Source organism: Coloeus monedula (assembly GCF_965178545.1).
Source record: "Coloeus monedula genome assembly, chromosome: 2".
Classification (NCBI taxonomy): Eukaryota; Metazoa; Chordata; class Aves; order Passeriformes; family Corvidae; genus Coloeus; species Coloeus monedula.
The window spans coordinates 31,446,484-31,469,216 of NC_138782.1; the positions used below are offsets into that span (position 1 = coordinate 31,446,484).

General features: G+C 49.4%; 1 protein-coding gene across 4 annotated transcripts in view; it reads left to right on the plus strand.

The window, feature by feature from the left end:
• The window catches only part of LOC309570272 (uncharacterized protein), a 104,383-nt gene that overhangs the window by 49,042 nt on the left and 32,608 nt on the right, over window positions 1–22,733 (plus strand). For 3 of the 4 annotated variants that reach the window (XM_082276984.1, XM_082276986.1, XM_082276983.1), the window contains one exon: window positions 9,031–11,381. The exons of the other annotated variant lie outside the window; for it this stretch is intronic. In XM_082276984.1, the coding sequence (XP_082133110.1) occupies window positions 9,031–9,159 (129 nt within the window). In that variant the 3' untranslated portion in view covers window positions 9,160–11,381. Of the gene's footprint in view, window positions 1–9,030; window positions 11,382–22,733 lie in introns of those variants that run through there. 4 annotated transcript variants of the gene reach the window in all.

The window sequence follows — 22,733 nt, forward strand, 5'->3', positions numbered from 1 at the left end:
AGTCACAACCTTGGATTACTTGCTGCTCAGAAGCCCCTCATGGAGATTTTGGCATTCCAGTTCCCCAAGTGGTGTCTTGTCTGCAGCTGATGGGCATGCCTCTGCTGAGCAAAGTGGAGAAGGGCCTCTGCTAAGTGGGAGCATGAACATCCCTTTGGGTATCCTACACTCCTCCCAGCCCAGCCACTGAACTTCCTGCTGAAGATGATAGTTGGTCCTGGAGAACCCCAGCTCTTGTTCTGAATAATTCCTGACAAAAGACTTTTCCCAGAGTTTGCTCAGTGTAGCCAAGGGGAGAATGCCTCTGTCTGTTTAGAAATGATTCCAAATATCTGGCTTTTACTGGATTTCATGGCAAAGGCTAGCCAGCCTTTAGCCTGCCTACAGCAGTAAAAATGGGACTGTCATGTCTCTCTTCTGTTTCCTTAAGGACAAGAACTTCTATTGCTTCCTGCTTTTCATAAATTCCTGCCATGTATGCCCTCACACCTGTTGAATCATGTAAGTGCCCACAGAATAGACTTTGTGAAATAGCTGAGAGCTCTGTAATCCACTCAGCATCGTGAAAGTAGCGAGTGGCTGGTGAGTGAGGAGGCTGACTTCCTATTTTCAGTGCTGTTCTTGCCTTGTGGTCTGATGTGGGTTGTGGGTCTGGTTTAAAAATAGGGGGAGGTGGGGAGTGGTGGAAAGGAGGTGCAGCCCAGTTGCTCCTGGGACAGCCTTGTGTGTCAGTGGCGGCTATGGCTAGTGGCACCATGGTTCAAGGGACTGGAAAGTGGCAAGGCATGTTTCACAGAGAGAGGGTCAGATTTAATGATTTCTGGGTCATACCTGGGTGATGGAGCAGAGAGAGAGATGTAGGGGATGGCACAGGGTGACAGAGAGCCACTGTTCTCTGCTAGAGCTTAGAGTCCAAGATGGCTGATTAGGCACATCTATTCACTGCATCCAGGCCCACTGCAGTGGTTCCCGGCTCCCTTTTGTTCGCTGTTTCTTGGCTGTGGGAACCTGGCACCTCCCAGTCCCTAGAGCTGTAATCCTCTTTTCCCACACACCTCTCCCATAATACACCCACTTCCTGTGCTTGGCTTCCACAGCTGGGGCGGTTTGTCCAGGGGCAAGCACACTGTCAGCATGTGTTCGCAGCCTGCTCATGCCAGGCTAATTAATCCTCACTTTGCAGGTTTAATTTGTGTACCCTTCAAGTTGAAAGCAGCGTGCTGCTCTGTGCCAGCCTGCCTGGCCAGAGGGAATCTGCTTGCCCTGGCCTCATGCAAACTGGAAGGTGCACATGCCCAAGTACACACCACGTGCCGGCTCTGGGAAGCATGGTACCTGGGATTCCTGGCCCCAAGGGAGGAGGACTGAGAGGCAGCTGGTGTGATCTCTCTGAGAGGAGGGTGTTCCTGCTACACAGCAAGAGCTGGAACGGGGAGGGTGGAGAGGAAGGAAAGGATGAGGTAGTGTCACTTGTGTACAGACCAAAACTAAGGACTCAGATGCACTTGGAGATTTAGGGCCAGATTGTGCCTTGTCTGTGTTTGTTTGGAGCTACTCTTGTGCCTGCCTCTCCTCCTGCTCAGGCACATGCACACCCTGTAGTTGTTGCAGGAACTGCAGGAATGCAGGAACCACAGGCAATTCCTTATCACAAGGTAAAAAGTGGGTGCAAGACACAGCTCACTAGTAGGGAAACATGGGTTCATTCACTTGTTCTTAAGAGATTTGTTTTGCCTTCAGAGCATGACCTTTACTGGGATCCTGGAGTGACGAGTTCCCCAGCTTGGCCAGGGAGTACCAACAGACTGCCCCTCCGAATGACCCATCTGTCCCTTTTTTTTGTGCAGCCTCTTTCCTTCAGGTTGTCAGGCAGGCAGAATCAAAGCTTGCAGTCAGCTTTGTCAAAAACGTATCTAAAGATGTGTGAAAGAGGGAAGAAGAAAGGCCTATCCTGCTGGTGCCAGCAGGGACCCATAGCTGAAACTGGCTATTTCTGCTTTTGGGCAAGTGACCAGCAAGCATCTGCTAGGCCCTTTGAAGTACCTTCCAAAAAGGTTCAGTGTTGTCTATCTGGTGGCACCTCTGTAAGTCTGGTAGTTGCCACCTGACAACTCTGCACACACATTTGCAAATGTTTGATATTTTTAAAATTTTTTTTTAACCTTTCTAAGAGGAATGGGGATGTTTGTAAACCACTGAACTGCTCTTTGCAATGGGGTGGTATAGAAGGACATAGGTGTTAGGCAGCCTTATGTTGGTGATGGAAGACAGGTCTTTCAGTCTTTTAGGGGAGGGTAATGAAAAACGTAAGAAAACTGTGCTAACTGCAAAGTTTTGGGTTCCTTGTCAGAACAACATTTGGAGATGGCGTTTTCTTGGAAAAGAAAGGAACAGAGTAGTCATAAAATGGAGTTCTGTCATGGTCTATCTTTTAACTATTCCTTGAAATAAAATTCTCTATGAACCTGGGGGTGGAGGACAGACTTTTCAGGAGGCAAGGAGTTTGCCTGTGAAAAGTTACTCTTTGAGCTGCTCCAGGTCTGTGACTGGAATAAAGTGTCAGAGGCCCTATCGGAGTTAATGAATAAGCAGTTAAATGTGAATTGTTGCTCCACTGGAGGAGCTGGTCCTGTTTGCCAGCGACTACTTCTTGAAAACTGCCCGAAGCAAGACTGTAAATGAAAAGAAATCACCTCTCATCAGAAGGCTGAAACACCTAGAAGTTAATTAGTTCATCCTGGCTGCCTGGCTGTGGTGTACTGTCGTGGCTTAACCCCATGATGAAGTTGCTAACTTGCTACCCCCGTGGGATGGGGGAGAGAGTTGGGAGGGTAAATGTGAGATAGCTTGTGGGGAGAGATAAAGACAGGTTAATGGGGAAAGCAAAAACTGTGCAAGCAAGCAAAGCAGAACAGGGAATTCATTCACCGCTTCCCCTGGGCAGGTAGGTGTTCAGCCATCTCTAGGAAAGGAGGGCTGCATCATGGTTACTTGGGAAGGCGAAACAACAGCTTATGCCATCATATTGTATGGAAAAGTCCTTTGTCCAGTTTGAGTCAGATGTCCTGGCTGTTCCCAGCTTCTCATGCCCTTCCAAACCTTCTCACTGTCATGGCATGAGAGGCTGAGAAGTCCTTAACTTAGTATAAACATTGCTTAACAGACTGGTATTTTTAGTTATTGCTGTCAGCATTGTTCTCATCCTAAATCTAAACCTTCAAACAGGATACAGCAGCTACTAGGAAGAAAATCAATTTTATCCCAGCAGAAACCAGAACATGTATGTACTATGCATTGGAGAAACTGAGGCAGAGATGATGGGAAGTGGCCTGGTCAGAGCCATGTTTGGAATTACAGATGTACCTAGGAGCAGGTGTGTGGGTCCCCTTCCCTTGCTCACTGCTGATGGCTTCATACATCAAAGGTGAAGTGTGAAGAAGTTTCTTTTCTAACACTTAGCAGGGGTGAGAGGAAGGAGGACAAAGTGGAGTTGAATCAGTGTACCTGTAAATGTTCCTCTGTGGAGTCTGACAGCCTTTACTCTTTCTGTGCACTCTCTGAACATTGGTGCTACCTCTGGCTCTGCCCACTCCAGGGCAAGGCAGCTGTCTCACAAACAGGCAGCATCTCAGGCAGGAATCTGTCCTTGCCAAAGCTATTCTGGGGATTTATTCCTTTCCACACAGGGTGGTGGTGGGAATCGGATGCGCCTTTACAACTTGCAATTACATGGTGCCTTTCATCCCTAAGGACTTTTAACAAGTGAGTCTACAGACTGCAAAGGGATCATTCACCCACCACTGGAAGGCAGCATCCTTTAAAAGGAGCTCAGCAGCATTTCCCAACCACTGGGGGCCAAGAGTAGGAAAGAAGGGACTCCTGTGCTGGATTAGCCTTGAGTAGGGGTGAGTTGGCAGAGTGCACAAGCTGATCTGGTTTTGAATCCCACCAGGATACTAGAGCTCTTAAGAAAGAGGACCAAAGAGTCCTCTTAATTTTCCATCACCCCTAGCACACCACTCTCTTTGTTGTGTTGGGTAACTGCATTCCCCCCCTCCTGAGGGCATTGTAATTTCCACAACTGAAAGCTCACTTGGACCTGTGCTCACTTTGGCTTTGTCCAAAGAGGAGAACCATGATTCTGTGGAATCATGAGACCAAAATTATGTTACAGTCTGCATTTGGGATATTTTCCCAGACTTCATAGAAGTAAGGGACTTGTTTCTAGGAGGAATATGGCTTCATATTAATAGATTTAGCTTTACATGTTTATCTTCTTCCTGTGTACTCTTTTCTTGCTGAAATACACAATTATATTACAGATGGGTTTATGGAACAGTTGTGCATTTGTCTGTTTTCTGAGAGCTGCTAATATGATTGAAATCAGCATTTCTGCTGAGATGTTTACTCTTATTGGTCTTCTTTGAGACAATTCCTTCCACTCACTGTCTTTAGGTGTGCTTCTTTGTTAATGCACTTCAGATATGTTTCAAACCTGGTTGCTTATTTGCCCCCCTGTATTTGAAGGTGATACTGCTACTGATGACAACAGTGCATGTTGGCAAGAGTGTACGTGTAGGCACATGTACATGGGTGAAGAGGCATTCTTGACCAAGGTGGTCTGTGCATAGTTGCTTGAAATGTATTTAAGACAAGTTTACCTCCCTTAGGAGCTCATCTAACTCAAAAAAGGTGTGCAGTGGGGCAGCATGGGTATCTTCAGGTGCTGGACCTACCTTGTGTTCTGAGCAGGTGTACAAGACAGTGATGAGCTGTGGTGCCTTAGCCCATCCCCTGGATGCTGTGAAGTTCCAGCCCTGCATGGCTTGAGTTACTTTAGGAGCAGGCAAGATTTGTATGAGCGGAACAGCTCTCCTTGTGATTTCCAAGTCAGGAGGAGTCTCTGTGCACAGAAGGATGTGGGCAAGTGACCAGGGAAGCCCATGTGTATTGGGCAGAACCTGAGGCATGTGAGGGCAGGTGAGTGTGTGCAAGTGAGCACGTGTGTGTGACAGCTTGTATGTCAGCCTGTGTGCTCTCCTGTGGCAGCCGAGTGAACCTGACTCGGGCCACTCTCCAGCTGTGTAAATACATTGCTTAGCAAATTGAGGGCTCTGGTTAATGATTTCCATTAGCACAGGGCCCATATTAGGCTCCGTTTTGTGAGCGGTACCCAGCTGTCCGAATGCCATTAGAGTGAACACATGAGCCTTTAATGTCAAGTGCGGATTGTTTGCACTCTGAGGAGCCTCTGCAGGAGCTGGCCTGGGGTTGCTCACCAGGGGCTGTCAGGCAGGTTTATGGCAAACTCCTTGGGGACCTGCTGCAGCAGCAATGACTCCTAAGACCCTTCCCTAGTCAAAGCAAAGTCCCAGGCATGTGTGCCCAAGGAGAAGGGCAGGCTGGCTAGGACGTTTGCCCAGACTACAAGGAGGCAGCTGGCCCAAGCAACAGAGTGGCAGGAACACGTTCCCCTCTCTGGCAGCTGGCTCTTTCCATTTTCTTTCTGGAAATACGTCTACAGAGCTTTGCCTTGTGCTACTCATCAGGAGCAGACCACCACATGCTGTGATCCCAAATGGTGTCTTGGACTAAGCCAGATCAGGTCTGGTGATCCCTAGGGCTGGATATGAGCTACAATCTAAAAATGCTCCTCTGCAAGAAGGGAGTTGAGGGATTTGGAGGTTTCTTACCTCCAGCAAGGTCAGTAGCAGAGGTGCTGCTCTGTCAGTCAGGGAGTAGGTGCATGAGGATCCTGTATTGCTTGGGGTTATAAAGGAGTGCAGATTGGTCAGGGTGTTGCTATGGATGAGGGCAGTCAGGTTACTGTCTCTCCTGTTACTGCCTGCAGCTGGGCACAGGCCCCTTCTCACTCTGCCCTTGTCTGCTGTTGTTGAAAGCCAGCAGTCATCTTGTGGCTGCTTGAGAGGTGCCATGATGAAAAGGCAGGATTGGGTGCATTTTGAGCCTCGCAGCTGCCTGGCCACCTGCGAATCTCTGCATCCTCCTGTGTCTTCTCACATCCCTGACCTTCACCTCAACCTTTGTTCTGTGCCCATCATCCTGGCAGTGCCCTGGAAAGGCTCTCTGCCTCACACATTGGCCCCATAAAAAGGCCCAGAGAGAAATCATAGTGCAACTTCCCTCCCAAAGTTGGCGAGTTTTGTAGATGACTTTTGTCTGTCCTTTGGGCCCATCTTTCCCCAGCCTCTTCATCTGCCGTCTGCCAGAAATGAACAGATTCAGCTGCCTTCCCTAATCCTGTCTGGCATTTCAAAATGGAGAGGACTGCCAGGTTCTTTGTTCCCATTCCCTCCTGGCACTGGCAGGGGACCTTCTCTGCTCTGGAGAAGGACAAATGTGCTGATTTATTCTGCCCCTTAGCTTTGAATAGGGGTTGCTATGTTACCCTCCAGCTCTGAGGCCTGCCAGAGCATACACCATATATAACCCCACAGCAGGTGGCTATTGAGTAAAGGCCCTTAAATCTGCCTCTCTTGTTTCTTATGCTGCTGGCCAAGGTGTCAGGGGGAGGTAGCAGGGCATGATTGTCTGGCTGAAACTCCACGCACAGCTGATGCCAAGCACCACATTGGCATTTTCCATTCTCAAGTGCCTATCTTAATTTGCAGGAGAGATACCAACTAGGCAGGAACAAGCTGCCCACACTGGTTTTAGAGGTCATTCCTGACATGAAGGATGCTGCCCCATGGGGCTGAGCTGTGACCAAGAGCCTGGAGACAGAGGCTTCCAGATCCTGCTGCAGTTACTGCAGCACTCAGGGCCTGGGCTTGGACACTTCCTTAGCTCATTCTGATCTGCTGTGTCTGGGTGAGACAAACCATTTAAGCAGGGATATTTGTATGTGCTTGTCTTGTGATGACAAGTTAAAACCCAGGCAGAACAGAGGTGGAGGCAGCAAGACATCACCTTGCCGTGCTCTTATGTGGTTGCAGCTGTCTGACAGACCTGAATTTGAAGTGCTAAAATGAACCTTTGTCTTCTATGAGACAGTAGAGTCGGTAATTGTTCCTAAAAAGCCTAATTCTTTGAGGAACAGTCCCACAGTGCAGGCTGAGCAAAGGAAACCATGGTTCTAGTTCGGAAAGGCCTAGAAAAGGAACAGGGAGTCACATAACACCAGAGCCCAGTCTGAATCACATAGAACGTTAAGGGTTGGCAGTGACCTTGAAGACCATCTAGTTGCAATCCCACCTGCCATGGGCAAGGACACCTCCCATCAGACCAGGCTGCTCAAGGCCTTATTCAACCTCCCCTTGAACACTGCCAAGGTTGGGGCATTCATAACCTCCCTGGGCAACCTGTTGCAGTGTCTCACCACCATCACAGGAAAAAAGTTCTTTCTAATATCTAGACTAAATTTTACCTCTTCCCATTTGTACCCATAACACCTTGTCCTGTCACTACAGTTCTTGCAGAAGAGTGTCTCTCTCGCTTCCCTGTAAGATCCCTTTCAGGCACTGGAAGGTTCCTGTGAGGTCTCCATGCTACCTTTTTCTCTCCAGGCTGAACAGCCCCAACTTTCTCAGCCTGTCTTCATCAGGGAGGTGCTCCAGTCCTCTTAACAACTTCATGGTCCTCCTCTGAAGTTGCTCCAACAGTTTCATGTCCTCCTTATGTTGGGGACTCCACAAGTGGATGCAGCACTCCAGGTGGGTTATCACCAAGAGCAGAGTAGAGGAAGAGAATCACTTCCTTTGACCTGCTGGCCACACTGCTTTTGATGCAGCCCAGGATTCCACTAGCTCTCTGAGCTGTGAGTGCACAGTGCCAGCTCACAATGAGTTTTTCATCAACCACCACTCCCAAGTCCTTTTCTGCAGGGCTGCTCTCAATCACTTCCCTGCCCAACCTGTAGGTTTTTGGGTTTTTTCTAACCTGTTTCTCACTGTTTTTTTTTCCTAACCTGTGTGAAAATAATGGTAAAGCTCTTCCCAAGAGTGATGGAAGTGAGATGAGAGTAGGGGACATTTGCATGAGTTTCTGAGCAGCTGAACATCCCACCTATTCCTTGGGAACTAACTCTGCAGAATCATGATTAAACACTTTCCTGGCCCATAGAGCAGTGAGACCTCCTCTCCTGGCCAAAAAGTATCAGTGAAGTAGCTGCCCCACTATTCTTTCTGCTTGCATAAGGAAAGAAACAAAACAAAGTTCCTGAAAAGTAAAAAGAAAGCTCTTCACACTTAACAGAGTGGAATCACTTCTTTGGCACTTTAATTTCTCTGGGATCCACACATCCCAGCACAACCTAGTGGAGAACAGCATTTTTGTCCTGTCACGCAGTGCAGGGAGTCCATGGGGGTTTCTGGCCTACTTACTCTGGAGCTGCTCTGACCATGCTCTGAATACTGGGAGTCAGAGGCGGGAGAATGGTCTTTAGTGGCCATGGTAGAAACCAGTCTATAAGGCCTTGGGGGTTGGATCTTCTCTGCATATCTCTCAGCCATTCCTTGTCAAACTGTGGAGTTTGGAACCAAAACCCGGGAGAGTTTCAGCATGCCTGGGACTTCAAGAAAGGATGGTTTGTAAATCCTTATTGGAGAATTGTTTTAAAATGGAGCTGAAGAAAGAGTTTTCAGAGTTGGCTTGGTTTGTCTCCATGCTCTAAAAGTGTTATTAGGTCTTACTTCAAGGCCAAGTGAATTTAGTTTTTCCATGTGATACCTTTTGACCTTTCTGACTCTGGTACTCTAAATGCTTCATGGATATCCTATTTCACTTAGTGGCTACAGGTGCCATGGGCCCTAGTCATGTGGATCCTAGGGACCTCAGAACTGGAGGAAGGAGGTGTGCCAGCTTTTTACCTTGAAGGGTAGGAGCAAGGATGTGAGCAAAGTGCTTCCGCTGCTTATATTAATGCCATATGCTTTAATTGCAAGCATGACCACCCATTCAAGGAGGTGTAATTGTATCAGAGAGGGGGAGGACAAATCACTCAAGGCAAGAACTTCACTGTTTGCAGCTGATACGAGCACTGACTTCATGCCTGTTTTTATTCCCCTGCAGAGCATCAGCGGAGGCTGCCCGCCGCCCCACTTTATGTATGATCCCTCCACTTTTGCCTTCCGTTCCCTCAGCACCTTGAAGCCGCTGAGCCCGATAGCTCCAGTGGAAGAACCGTCGTGTGCCTACTGAAGGAGTTTCTCCAAAAATCCTCAGGAACTATCAACCAATGTCCTGCCTGGCAGGGAGAAGGGGAGGTGGTGATACCCAAGGGGAGGGGTGGGAGAAGAAGGGGCAATGACACATCTTTGCAATGCAGCTGCTCTGGCAGGAGGAAGTGAATGGCTTGGCAGTAGTGCCTGTTCCCATACCACTGATGTATTTGAGCAGTGGCAAAGGGAGTGAGTTTTGCGTTTCAGGGCAAAGCAAACCAGTCAGGTCCACAAACTGCAAGAGCTGCCACCAAGGCAGTGTCAAACATGAGGATGGTGGTAATTGAAGATACACATGAGGCGTTCAGGGGTCAGAGTGTCCTGCATGGCAGCAGGGATGAGTGATCAGGGTGTGAAACCAAATCCAGTCAGTTTCCCAAGGATACCTGGGTCAACAGTGCTTTGCTATAGACCTGACACTTCTCCCACTCAGAAGTGAGCTCAGGATTGGAGAAAGAGGCTATACAGAGCTGCTTGCAAAACAAGAAAATCCCTCTCTGGGATTGTTATAACTGCATTCACATCAAGCTCTCTTAAGTGGAAAACCCTAGGACAGGGAGACATGTGGAGGAGAAACTGGCACATCTAGCTGTGCATTCCAGATGATCTGCTGGCAGTTCAGTGATACTGTCCAAAAAGAGATTGAAATGGGAGAGTGAGACATCCATATGTAGGTCAGGTTAGAATAAAATTCTAGAGTGGAAGGTCTGTGTTAAGCCACACAGCACCCACCTTCACTACACTCCTCATCATCAAAGAGAAGAACTTGGGGGTGACTGTGTGCTCATGGGTCTCCTCTCTGCTGAGGCAGTCTGTGTTCTGGGGTATGCAACACTTCTCCTTAGTATTGTCCCACTACATGATGGTGGAGCTAACTGGTACTACCAGACTCAACCCAATTTAATGTCTCCAGCAAGCTTTCCACACCCCTTGTTCATGCTAGCTAAATTCAGGTAGACTCCTCTGGTATAATATGCCCAGATGAAGCAAGGAGTGGGAAAAAGCAGTTGGTTTTGTGGCTGTTGGTGGAAATAACAGGAGTTCGGGTGAAGGTGGGGGACATTCCTCCATAGACAGTTCTGAGGCTGTTAGGACCATGCTCGGCCTTGCTGCCACTGGTGTTTGACTGGGATCTCTCTTCGAGGCGTGTGTGTTTTGTGCACAAGGCAGGAGTTCATAGAACAAGCTCCCACCTCTCCTGTTGAGGCAGAGCAAGGACTTTCCTCTTGCTGCACCTAGTGGAGAGAGTAACCTCTTTGTGTAGGCATTCCCCACCATGAGCCTGTATCTGAGTGCAAGGGAAAGCAGGTAGTTTACTGTTTGTCCAGATCAAGAGGAGCAACTGTGAGTAATACAGAATAATTCTCGGTTTTTCAAATCTGCCTTAGTGTGGAGGTCTTTGATGCTGCTTTTTGGTTGACACCAATGGTCAGTCCAGCTGCCAGTAGGAGGCTACCGAGTGAACTGGCCTGGGCCCTTCACTGAGACCCCTGGGGCAAGGCTGTAGGCTTGGGGACCTGAATCCCACCCCCCCCACCCTCCTCTCCCTAACGCCTGTCATTCAGGCAGGCAGAGCAGCTGGGCAAGGTGGTGAGGGGATGTCTGTCCTGATGCTGTCCCAGCTCTGCCTGCTCTTTGGCTCCAGACTGTTACAGCTGGGCCACCCCCTGCACCAGCACCACCTCCAAGAGGTCACTTGTGTTTACTGGTGAGGAACCTCTGGCAGACCATCATGGTTCCCTGCAAGTCCCTTTTTCCAAGAGAGCCTAATTCCTCTGCTAATTCCTCCTGCCCCTGTAGAAATTCTGCTTGTCTTGTTTTGATGGCACGCTTCAGCTTTTTAACTGCTGCCAGATCAAGCTGACCAGTGCAGGACAGGAAGTGTTGCTCCTTTGGACCAAATCCCTGTGCTCAGGAGATGGGACAGCCATAGCCTGGCACCCGTCTAAGAGGCACATTCCTTGTGCAAAAGGCTGGGGTGGCAGCCCCTGCGTGGCCCTGCAGCCTCAGGCTTTGCCCAGCAAGAGCTGCCGAGGTGCTGGCGCCCAGCGGTGTGTTCCTGCCAGCCAGCAGGTGGGGCAGGCTGCCTTGCCCGGGTAGGAGCAGGGAACAGGGATGTCCTGCCGATATTGTTGCCTTTTACTACTTTTGTAACTTTTCTCTGTCTTTTCTTTTTCAATCAGAAGGAAAAAAAAAAATTAAAACCCCACAGTGAAATAAAGTGTAACAGCTGCTATATTCACACCTCTGGTGGGTCTCGTGCATCTGCTGTCTCCTGGGTGTTTGTGGGCAGGGGTGCAGGAGGGGGTGGAGTAGAGTGAGCTGTGACACAGTGCAGCCAGTCCCAAGCACTCCACAATACAAGGAGGCCACGTCTGCGAGTGAATGGCTTTGAAAATGAAGAGCTTTTGCAAAACGAATGCCAGGTTCTTTGCATGTGCAGCTGCTCCATGTGAGGTATGGTGTACCTGGTGTGGTACATTGTCCCTCACTGGTGCTTCCTTCACCAAGACGGTGCTTTGGATTTTGAGTGCCTTGCCTATTGCTTGGGGATCAGATGTAGCGTGACTGGAGGTTTCCAGCCCCGCAAAACAGAAGGGTGGGTAACCACCCAGCTGGTCTTTGGCTTGTAATTTTAACTTCAGGAAGTCTTGCATCTCTCCTGAGATTTTCTACAGCCAGAGCATTTTTTCTTCTCTATAATTTAGCTATAGTTCACCCCTTCCTCTGGATCTTGCTCTAAAAACTCCATCTCAGGTACTTCTAATGTGCATTCCCCACCCCCAGCTATCTACTTGAGCTAATTCCTGTCTCTCCCCCACTCCTAACTCTCTATCTTCACTAGCATCTCACAAAGCTATTACCTATATCCCCTTTTCCAAGGCCTCCTGAGAGATATTAGCATAAATTCCCTTAGCAGTCCTACTTAGATTCATTCCCAGGAGGCCTTTTCCATTCTTCCCTCCAAGCTCTGATCTCCTCTAGGCTTCTTGCCATCTCTCTTATCTTGAAATCCTCCCCTCTCTGTCAGCTGCAGCTTGTTAATTGGCCTTGGCCAATTTTGCAAGGGTTGGATGGTGACTTGCTGGCTCCCCCGAGCCCTTGCTCTTGTACCTCCCTTACAGAATGCCTTTCTCTGCGATGTTTCTTCCAGCACAGCCCAATTGCTCAGCACACCCACCTTTGGGGCCCCAGATGCCGTTGAAAACTGTGGTGGTGGCTGTGACTCCACAAATGCTGATCATCTCTAGGCATCTGCCAGGTCAAGCTTGTTACAAGTCCGCTTTGTACACTCACAGAGAGGGATGCACTCACCTTGTATCCGCTAAGCTGGTGGTACGGACATGTAGCGCTCCGAAGGCAGGGTACAGCTGGCGAAGGGTGGGAAGCTGGCATACAGCTTGGCAGTGCACAGCCAGCTCATGGACCAGGATCAGCTGGGGGTAGAGCTGCTGCTGCTGCCCCCGGGGTTGTTGTCTAGGCCCCCAGCATGTGTTTGGGTTTACTTAATTCAGGCCCACCCATCACCTCTCCCTGCAGGTTGGGCCTCCAGGTTAACAACAAAACAGGGCAGTTTTTGTGGTGAAGCATGATGATAAACTGCAATATGGCATCAACTCTGAAGCTCAAAGAAGGCAGGCTGGTGCTATTCATGAAGATCTTACAGGGTACTTTCAGCTATAGTTACCAATGTTACTGACAAAGGAGAGTGAGGATGCTGGCCTCCTTTGGATGCCAGACCCTGGCATATGGGAGCACTTTCCCAACACCCACTGCAGGAGCTATCAGCAGAAACCAGGGAAATGAGAGCTGAGCTGTGGTCTTCGGAGTGCCGTTCCTTGCTGTAGCCACTGCCCCCTTTTGCTGCTTCTGGCATCCATCAGTGCAGAGCTGTTCACCTCTGTGGCTTCCACACCAGCTTGTGCAAACACTCCCTCCTTTGCCAGAGCAGGCAGGGATGATGGCTGAGGTCTGAGCAAAGCACTGTGAGCATGGTCAGCTTGGCGCGGGTCCCTCAGGACCTCTGCTTTGCTGGAACTCTGGGCTCCAGTGTTAGGCTTCCCACCAGGTTTGGGTCCTGGCTCAGCAGGGGAGCCTGTAACTTCTAAGCTGAGTCCTTTCTCTGCTCTGAGCCATCTTGCTTGGAGACGTGCAGGTGTTTCCCTTCAGAGCAGAAAACACTCTGAAGAGAGCAGGGCTCTTGTGCCAAAGTGCAGCTCAGCTGTGTTAACCATCTGCAGGAGGGTGAATGGGGACAAGCAGCTGTTTGAAGAGCTTGGCTACGGCTTCTCTACTATTTAAGTGGGACCATTTAAGCTAATACTGTTCTCCAATTAAAGTAAATTAATTAGGTTAATGCTATGGCCTTATAAAAATAACACAGAGGAACCAAGATCACAGCAGTGGCAAAGTGGGTTGTTACATGTGTACCTTGGTGTCCCTTTGCAGCCAGCACCCAGGATCATCTCTTCTTTGTTTTATTCAAACATTTTCTTACCTATATGTATGTACTTGCACGCACACATATGAGATATGTATATCTATATATTTCTGCCTGTGTGTTTCATTTGTGCAGAAATCTCTGTCCCCTTACAGTCACCCACGAGCAGGGTGCCCTGTGCTTACTTGGGTCAGTCTTTGGCAGGGCTCCATCTGTGGCACACTCACCACCTCTATGCTGCGAAGCACAGTGGTGCTCGGAAAACCCACCCACCACCCTGCTTCCAGCTGTGTGCTAAGTGTTGACCCATCAGCCTACCTATGGGATTGACCAGGAAAATGGGCAAAGCTGGCAGTGCTGCTGGGGCCAGGGTTCTCACCCCAGACTTGATGGAGGCCACTGAAACATGGCTTGGCACAGGAAAAACTGAGAAGCAGAATTTCCAGCTGGACAGACCATGTCCTTCAAACAGCTTTGGGCTTTCCCTTGCTCTTCCTGAAGCTGCATAGCATGTTGTGGCAAGGTGTGGGATGTCAGAATGCATTCAAGGATGTGTATCAAGTTAGGATTGAATGGGGTATGTGCTGATACAGCGTGGGTGTAAAGACACAGTGCAGTTACAGTGGCATTTATGTGCCTGTGGTGTTTATATTTATGGCATATTAGTTATATTTTAAGTGGAAGGATGTCTTGGAGGAGTAAAGGTAAAGGGGCATGCCTGCATGCAAGTGTGGTTCTGGAAGGATGGGTGCTGGTGGATGTGCATCTGGAGCAGGGGCAGAAGGGCCCAGGCAGGGGAGGGAGGGGCATGAATGAGGCTGTGTGTTCACAGGTGTCTGCAGGCAGTGATGCATGGAGGACATACAGATGGGTTACATATGCCAAGGCGAGGGTAATGAGTATTCCTTTCCTGTTTCTGCACTCTCATCCCTTAGTGGTAATAACTGGCAGACTTTTGCAGTGCATCACACCAGTAATGATTGGAAAAGTGGAGAAAAAATTGCAAATGCCTGATCTGTGCCCTTGAGGCACTTGGGAGCTTTCACCATTGAATTAGAAAGAAGCAGGCACCTGAACACCAGCGACTCAAGACAAAGCAACCTCAATACAAATTAGAGTATGATTGTATTCTGTTGCTTCTCAGACAAGAACTTCAGGGACATCAAATAAAAGTAGCAGGTGGCAGGTTCAAAGCAAACAACCGGAGGTAGATCTGCACAGAGTGCAGGGTTGCACTGGGGAACCCTGTGCCACAGGACGCTGTGGCTGCTTGGTATTTACGTGGCTACAGACTTGAAAGAAAGAAGAAAAAATAAAAAATACTCCCTAGGAAACTACATTCACAAATGCCACCTCTGGCTGAGGAGGGTGGTGACATGGGGGCAGTTTCTGGGGTTGGTTACTGTGTGCCAGTGCCATCTCCTGTGCCTCTTCAGTGGCAGGGTCTGCTCCTGCCAGCATTCAAGGTGGGCCAGTAGCTCCAAACAGGCACATGCACCAGCAACCAGCCATTCCAGCACTGCCTTTTATGCATGTTCATTGCCGTTACACTTCCAAGAATTTCTGCATGTGGAAGCCTCAGTGGTGACTTGGCCCTCATGTGTTTGATGGTGAGCCCAGGGGTGACCCCGTTCACCTACTGCACTGCTACTCAGGGAGTGCCTGAAATCTGGGCTGCTTGCTGATCTATCTGCATGGCTGCACATGGGCAACCTGCAGATCCTCTCTGCCGTCAGAGTGTGGGTGCTGGGGCCTCCTGGGAGAACCCTGGGCCATCAGGGCTGTCTGGCATCCATCATGTCCCTTGGCACAGCTAGGCTGAACCTGAATCATCCATGGTCGCTGTGTGCAGAGGTTGGTCACAAAGGCATAGCTCAGGCTCAGGTTTCTGAAGTGTGTGAGGTCTGTCCTGGGTGGCAGGCAGTGTTCATGTGTCATAGGAACAAAGTGAGTTTGGTTTGAGCACTGCTGCAGGCTTATGATGGGTATATTATGCATGTAATTATCTTTCAAAATTTAGGAACGTGTTAGGAAGGCAAGAGCAAGCGTCCTCCAGTGATTTGTAACCCTCACATGGTAAACCTCAACCCAGCAAACCAAAGAGGATGCAGCTGAAGCAGCAAGGCTCTGCAGAAGTAACATCAGTGATGACGAGAACATTTAAGCACGTTGGTATCTCACCATTTCCTGAGCTAAATTTCAGTGGGCTTATTCAAGCAAAGGGGTGAGGAAACAGAAGTTGTAGATGCTTTGAGAGCATCTGTAGCTGCATGCCAGCCTGGCAGGACCTGACCACGTTTTCAGTTAACCTGGGGCAGGATGTGCATGCAGCTCCGGACAGACGAGGAGCCCGAAGTTCTGTTGGCTTTTGTGGCTGCTCACATCAGTGCCTGCTGTAATAATAGCTGGGTCTGTTAGTGGGTTGGCCAGCATTGATTGCATGTTCCTGTCTGACGTGCTCACAGCAGAGTAGCTCCGAGGCTGGATGAGTGGAGGAACCGAAAGTGCCATGGGAGCTGGATGCCAAGTGGGGAAGTGAAGGGAGACAACAAAGCCCCTTTGAAAGGAAAGTGGTTGCCATCTGCACAGGGAGGAAAGTTGTTTTCTACCAAAGGGTCCCCCAGGAGCAATGCCTGCCTTGCCCTGGCATGTGCTGTAGACACTCCAAGGCAGGCTGGTCAGCATCTGTCCTTGCTCTAGTGGCCTGGGAGCATGTTGGCAGGCTACAGCAGGGGTGTCACAGGCCTTTGCTCCCCACTGAGGGACGGTGAATATTACTGGTGTAAGACCTGTCCTGGTGTGCCTACAGCTCTCCTGTTTGTGATGCTCCTGCAAGTGCTTAAAGCATCTTTGCCAAGTTTTTCCAAAGTGGGTTGCCAGAGTGTTCTGCCCTGGGTGGTTTCATTGCCAGTGGGTGACATTTGGCAGTATGTTGGTCAGGGTCTTGCCCAAGGGCAGGCTTCTCAGCAAACCTGGCCTTGGCAGTGCCACCAAGCCAAACACATCAGGGCCAAACCTCAATCATATACAGCTCTTGTGAATCCTGAAAGCCTTTTTCAGATCTTCACCACAGACCCTCCATGGGCCCTGTTTTGAACAGAGATGTTTTGTCCTTTCTTGGCTTTAAACAGTTCCCCAAAATAAACCCTCTGCTATTTACCAGCATTGTTTTCTTTCTGGTGTTGAATGCTGATAAATAATCAGACCCATTATATTGTGTTCATGTCTGCCCTGGTAGCAAATAATCACTACAATTACTACCAAATCAAAATGCTTCTGTTTCTCCTGGTGTCATTAGCATGTCCCAAACATTTTGTTCTTGTGGTTTAAGGTGCAGTAATAACATACTCCAAGTGCAACACCCATTTGAGTGGAGCTTCCCAGCACAGCAAGCTTCCCAGCCATGATTGCCTCTGAGATGCTGCTAATTTTCAATCACAGTGTCAGATCCTCTTCTACCGCAGGGAGAGCAACTGCTTAGCCTGTGATTTACCCAATTTATTCCGGTAATAGCCGGGCTGGCTGTGTAGCCATCTGTCTGCTTTCTGTGCTCCTCCTGCCCCCCACCCTCCGCCACCACACAGACTGAGCCGTGCCTCTGTCCTTGTGGCAGCAGAGGGAAGGCACCGCTTTGCCCAGGCCATGAAGCAGGTCTGTGTGCACCGAGAGGGTACAAATGTTCCTCCCCCTCTCTGCTGACCTCTGGATGCCAGGGCTGCCAGCAGTGGGGCCTGCTGCGGGTATTTCCACCAGGCAGGGCAGGAAAGGTCCCTTTTCAGATAGGGCAGGGTGGATTATCAAGGTTTTGGCAGCACTTTGGCCCAAGTGAGGGGAGCTATGACCAGTTTGTGAAGGGGAAACTGAGGCAGGGGGCAGCTGAGGCAAGGACCCCACACGAAGATAGGGGAAAGATACACGTTAGCCTGAAACTAAATCCACAGATATGAAAACCATTGTGGTCACATGGCTCTGTGAAGAAAAACATTGTATTGACTGGATCATTATAAAGCCTCTAACTGAAGAGCAGAGTCCTCTCTGCCCTGTGTAATGTTACTCAAACAGACCTGCACACAACTCCTTCAAAGCAGATGTCAGCCAGGGTACAGCCCTAGATCAACAGACATTCAGGATCAGTATTGCTTGAAACCACTGGGTAAAATCAAATCTAAATAGAGCAGAGAGCATTTGAAGCAATTAGGGTCTCGGGGGAGATTCATTCCCCATAACGAAGCCAAGGAAAGGGGAGATGATGCATCATGTCTGTAATGCAGTGAGGACAAGCAGAAGCTGGATTACTCAGAAAACTTGGAGCAGCACGTATGGTTCCTATTAAATCACCTGACCTTTCCATCTCCAGTGGTATTTCTGGGGCTTTCATTATTTTGGTGCTCTACAAACTGTAATCTAACGATTGCCCCTGGGAGACAGCACAATGTTCGTGGTAAATAGGATTTTACTTGTGCACACCAAATTTACTTCTGCATACTGAATTTTCCAGCTATTTTTGAATCTCACAGGTCCTGCACAGAGGAAAGATCCTCTCTTTGGAGCTGAAATGCAGAACAGAGTAAGCAAATAGTTTAGGTCCTTAGAGAAACTGTTAGCTGTGGCTGAAATGGAAAGGGAAGCAGGTGGCAGAAGTGTCCCCGCTAACCGGAGTACTTGAGGTAGATACTGCAGAGTGGTTAACCACCACAATTGATTCCAGGTGATTGAGATCATCTGAAGCACCAGTTAAAAGAAGAACATGTTCTATAATTTGGGGCCATGGGAATCCAATCTCTTTGTGCCTTGGCCCACAGGCAGTGCTGTCTAAACACCATGAACAAGGTATTTAGAGAAGCTTCACACTTCCCATTGCTCCTTCAACGAGCTTTGTCCATGTGCCAAAGGGTGTTACAGCTGTTCTTCAGCAGAGTGGGGAGCTGGGGTGGTTGAGTGGCTTTGCCCAGTGCTCGGTTGGGCCATAGGAACCAGGACTGCAACCCTGTCCAGGGTGTGCAGGATGAGACCTGAGAGTCCCTCCATACCTCTCCAGCCCCAGTCAGGAGGGAACAGAGGCCAGGAGAGAGCAAGAGCTGCTCCATCATGCTCCTATGTTCCAGACCCAGGACTTCAGGGAAGCCCACGAAAGGCACCTCCTGAGCTGGGGATGCTACCAAGGGCTTCCTGCATGACCAGGCCTTTTCTCTGTGAGTGATGCTGCTGCTCTGTGGAGGTGAGGCTGACCAAGGCTCTTGGGCTGATTTTAGTGTGCCTGGAAATGCTCTGGACATGAGCCAGAGACTTCAGGCTTCTCAGCTGCGGTCACTTGCTGCGCGGTTGCTTGCCACTGTAAGAGGCTGGGTGCCATAGACTGGGTAACTCCTCATCTCACCTTCCCACAGCATCTGGCAGCTGCCTGGCAAAGTTTTAGCCCTTTCCTTACAATAGCTGCTCAGAAACTGTACAAGTTCTCTAAGACTTGTACAGGTTGGAAGTCTTTGGAGAGCCATCAGGCTTTGGAGATGCCAGCACTGCCTCTGCTTGATGGCTGAGCTCACTGGTGGCCCGGCTTTGACAATCCTGAATCAGGAGAACAACACATTTTGTTGTGGTGCTGGCACTGCCAAACGATTTACTTACTGCAAAGGAGCAGTATTTTTCTTCTGCCTGAGAAATGAAAAGTTTCTTGATCTCTGAATCACTCCATTGCCTCCTCCGTATCAGGCAAATAATTTGAGCTTCCTGGGCTTGTGACAGGAAGAGCAGGGATGGAAATAGACAGGGTGTATCTCATGTCATCCTTTCATGTCATGATCTTGGCTGGGCCAGGCTGTTGGGGATGTGCAGCTGTGGTGGGGGCTCCCGTTATGGTGGGGACAGAGGGAAGGTTCAATTTCTCTTTGATGCTGTGTCCAGGTGTCCCACCACAGCTGCCAGCAGAGATGTGCCCCTGTATCTGTGAACAGCAGAAAGACCCTGAGACCAATGCCAGGCAGATGGGGATGTGCCTGAGCTGATGTGACCCTGAACCCAAGATGTCCCTTGAAGATGGTGGAACATGCAGAGCTGCCTTCCAGTCAGCAGATACCCATGGTGCCTGCAGGCAACATTAGCCTCCTGCTTCTCAGGGACTTACCTGGAGCAGCCACTTTGCTGATTCTGGGGCGAAATAGGGGCAGGGAGGAGGGTGGCACTGGCCAGGCTGACAAACTGCTGTTCCCATTGTGTAATCAGTTCCTGAAGAGGAAAAGCAAACAGCAAAGATCTGTTTGATTTCTCTTTCCTTTGTTCCCTTTGATAAGCCAAGAGAAAGAGTGGCAGCAGATACCCATTTGCAGCTCAGGGGCGTGCAGCAAAGAAGTGCCTGCAGCCAAAAGCAGGACTGGTGGTGCCCGAGAGGAAGAAGAGGTTCTTCTCCCTGTGGGTTTATAAACTCTTGGCTCACAAAACAGGAGGACAAAGTGCATTGCCAAAACGGCATCGTGCTTGATGTCTGGGTCAGAGAAGCTCCAGCTGAGCCTGGGCAGCCCCTTCCACTTCCCCACCCCTTGAGAGCCCGCCAGCAGCCGGGGCTAGGCTGGCACCTCACCCTCAGCACTGACGGGAAGGTGAAGGAACCGTGGGAAAACCCGGCTCTGGCTGCTGCTGTCAGCCTGGCAGCAGTTGCAGTATGGAGAATATTTCTCTGCCCACGTGCCCTCCCCACCCTGCCATGGTCTGCCTCAGCAGGATGAAGGCAGCAGTACCTGGCTGTCCCAATGGACAGGGGACTGATGGATGAACCAGCCAACCTGAGTGCCTGACTGCTGGACATGAGGACCAGCTACTGACAGATGATGGGAATTACAGCTGGGTAATCTCAATACTGTGTTAACCCCATGGAGCATGAGCAGGTCCCGATTGCATGGGCACACAAAGCAAAGCTCTGTCCCATCCTCTGCCAAGGCAGTGCCTGGCACTACTGGGGCTGTCCTCAGGGGTGATGATGCAAAGCCACCCCTCACCTTCACTCTGTCTTGTCCAGGGCCCCAGACACCCTGCCATAAAAGCAGCCTCTCCCCACGTGCCCCCTGCGCCTTGCCGTTTGTTACACTGCAAGGGGAAAAGGTGGGCCTGGCACTTCGGGATGTGATGCTGGGTAGCCAATGGGATGGGCTCAGACATTGGCAGCACTAGGGAGACTGGAAATCTCCCATGGTACAGTACCCTATGTGTAATAAAAAGTCAGCAGTCCATTTTGGTCAAAGCAAACAGTGCCCTTTGGAAAAGCCTGCCGTAGGAGGACATGCTGTTCCCAGAGCATCCCACTGCCCCCGATGGTGCTGCAGTTGGTGTCAGCGCGCACAGTTAACTGCTACAGTATTAGCAGCACTAGAGATTTCAAAATATCAAAGAAGGCCTCAAATCTTACAGCCCTGGCTTTAAAAATAGATTAAAAAACTGTGCGATTTGAACTCTGGTCACTCTGGGTTTTGAAAACTTTTGGGTTTAGCTGGGCTGCACTTTCAGGTACCCTTTGCATTGCAATGGCAAGGTCATAATAATTACAGCAGAGAGGGAGTTTATTTCTTGAAGGAAACTGAGATTATCATATATTTATATTTACAGGGAGGGGGCTTTAAAAGTTCTGTAGGCTCTGAGTCTGTTAAAAATTGCTATGGCCCCTGACAAGATAATAGATTAACCTCAGACCAATTTATCTGTGTGGTTACTGATACTTTATCTGTGTGGTTACTGCTCTAAATGACCAAATAGTGGACTTGCCTTTTCAAGGAAATCTACGTGTTTGCAGATGTGCTGACAAAGCATCATTTCCACTGGAAACATTGGCAAGGAGGAGGGAGAAAGTGAAGTGAATCTCAATGCCCAGGAAGGCAGAAAGGCAGGCTGATAAATAATCAGGTGGTGAAAACGAGCTACTCGGCAATAAGTGGCAATAACTGGTGAGGCAATTGCAGTGCAATAAAGGCCAGTAAGAAAATATGATGTCACGTATGGCTCTGCTTGGCCAAAGTGTGCCACTCCCTGCAGAAAATAGCAAAGAACTGTAAAAACAAAATACATTCGTGTTTCAGCTGGAAACGGAGGCAATAATCACGATGGTGAAGTAGCAACCAAGCTTTTGGTGGGACATTTAATTTCTTCTCCCAAGGAAGACTCTGCCACTCATTGGCTGGGGAGGCTGGAAGCTGGGACACAAAGTGAACGTTGGCTGACTCTTTATGTGCTCCAGTCTCTGTCTGTGAGGTTGGAGCAAACTTAGAGGGACGCCCAGAGGGTGTGTTCCACAGGAGCCACAGCCTTGTGTGTAATGGTCCTTTCTCCTCTCCAAGCTCGTCCATATCAAACAGGAGAGTGAACCATCAGGAGATAGAAAAATAGAAATATACAGGGTTTAGAGCCCTGTGTAATGGTTGTGTGTGGGGAGGAACAGTGCAACTGAAGGCAGGGAAATTCTGCCCAGTATCCTTGCAGGGAGATCCGTCAGAAGGCCAGACTCGCCACGAAAATGAAAACCAGGGAGTGAGGCTTGCAAGTCCCTGCTCCCATGGTCTTTGCTCCTGATTTTGAAGGTACCTATTGCTGCACAGCAATCCCTGTGCCAACAGTATTTCTTACTGGGCATCCTCAAAAGCAAAGCCCCTAAAATTGCCAGCCTCTAGCAGTGCTTCCACTTGTCCCAAATTTCTGCTGTGACCCATGGAAGCTGCCAAGGCTCCACTCTGGAAACAGCCACTCTTCATAGGGGAGATAGGGTCAGGTCTGATCAATACTTGTGGAACAGTTTGAGGTGAATTACAGAAATAGCATTCCTTTGATTCTGGGGAATATTTCCCAAACCTCCTCACTGATCCAGTCCAACTTCAACTCCACTTCTGCCTGTCAATCAGCACCAGGCTGCTGCTGACAGTGGGGTGACAGGGCTTGCCCACCTTTGCCACTCAGGTTAAAAAAGAAAATCATGCCCTTTAAAAAGAAAAAAAATCCAAAGAAGAAGACAAAGGACCCAGCAGCCCATGTTGGAGATGTTATGAATTGCTTTTGAAGGTGCTTGTTTGCCTTTGTAAGGACAGAAGTACCTTCCTCTAGCAATGCTGCAGAAAAAAACACCGTCCCCCAAGGTTGGG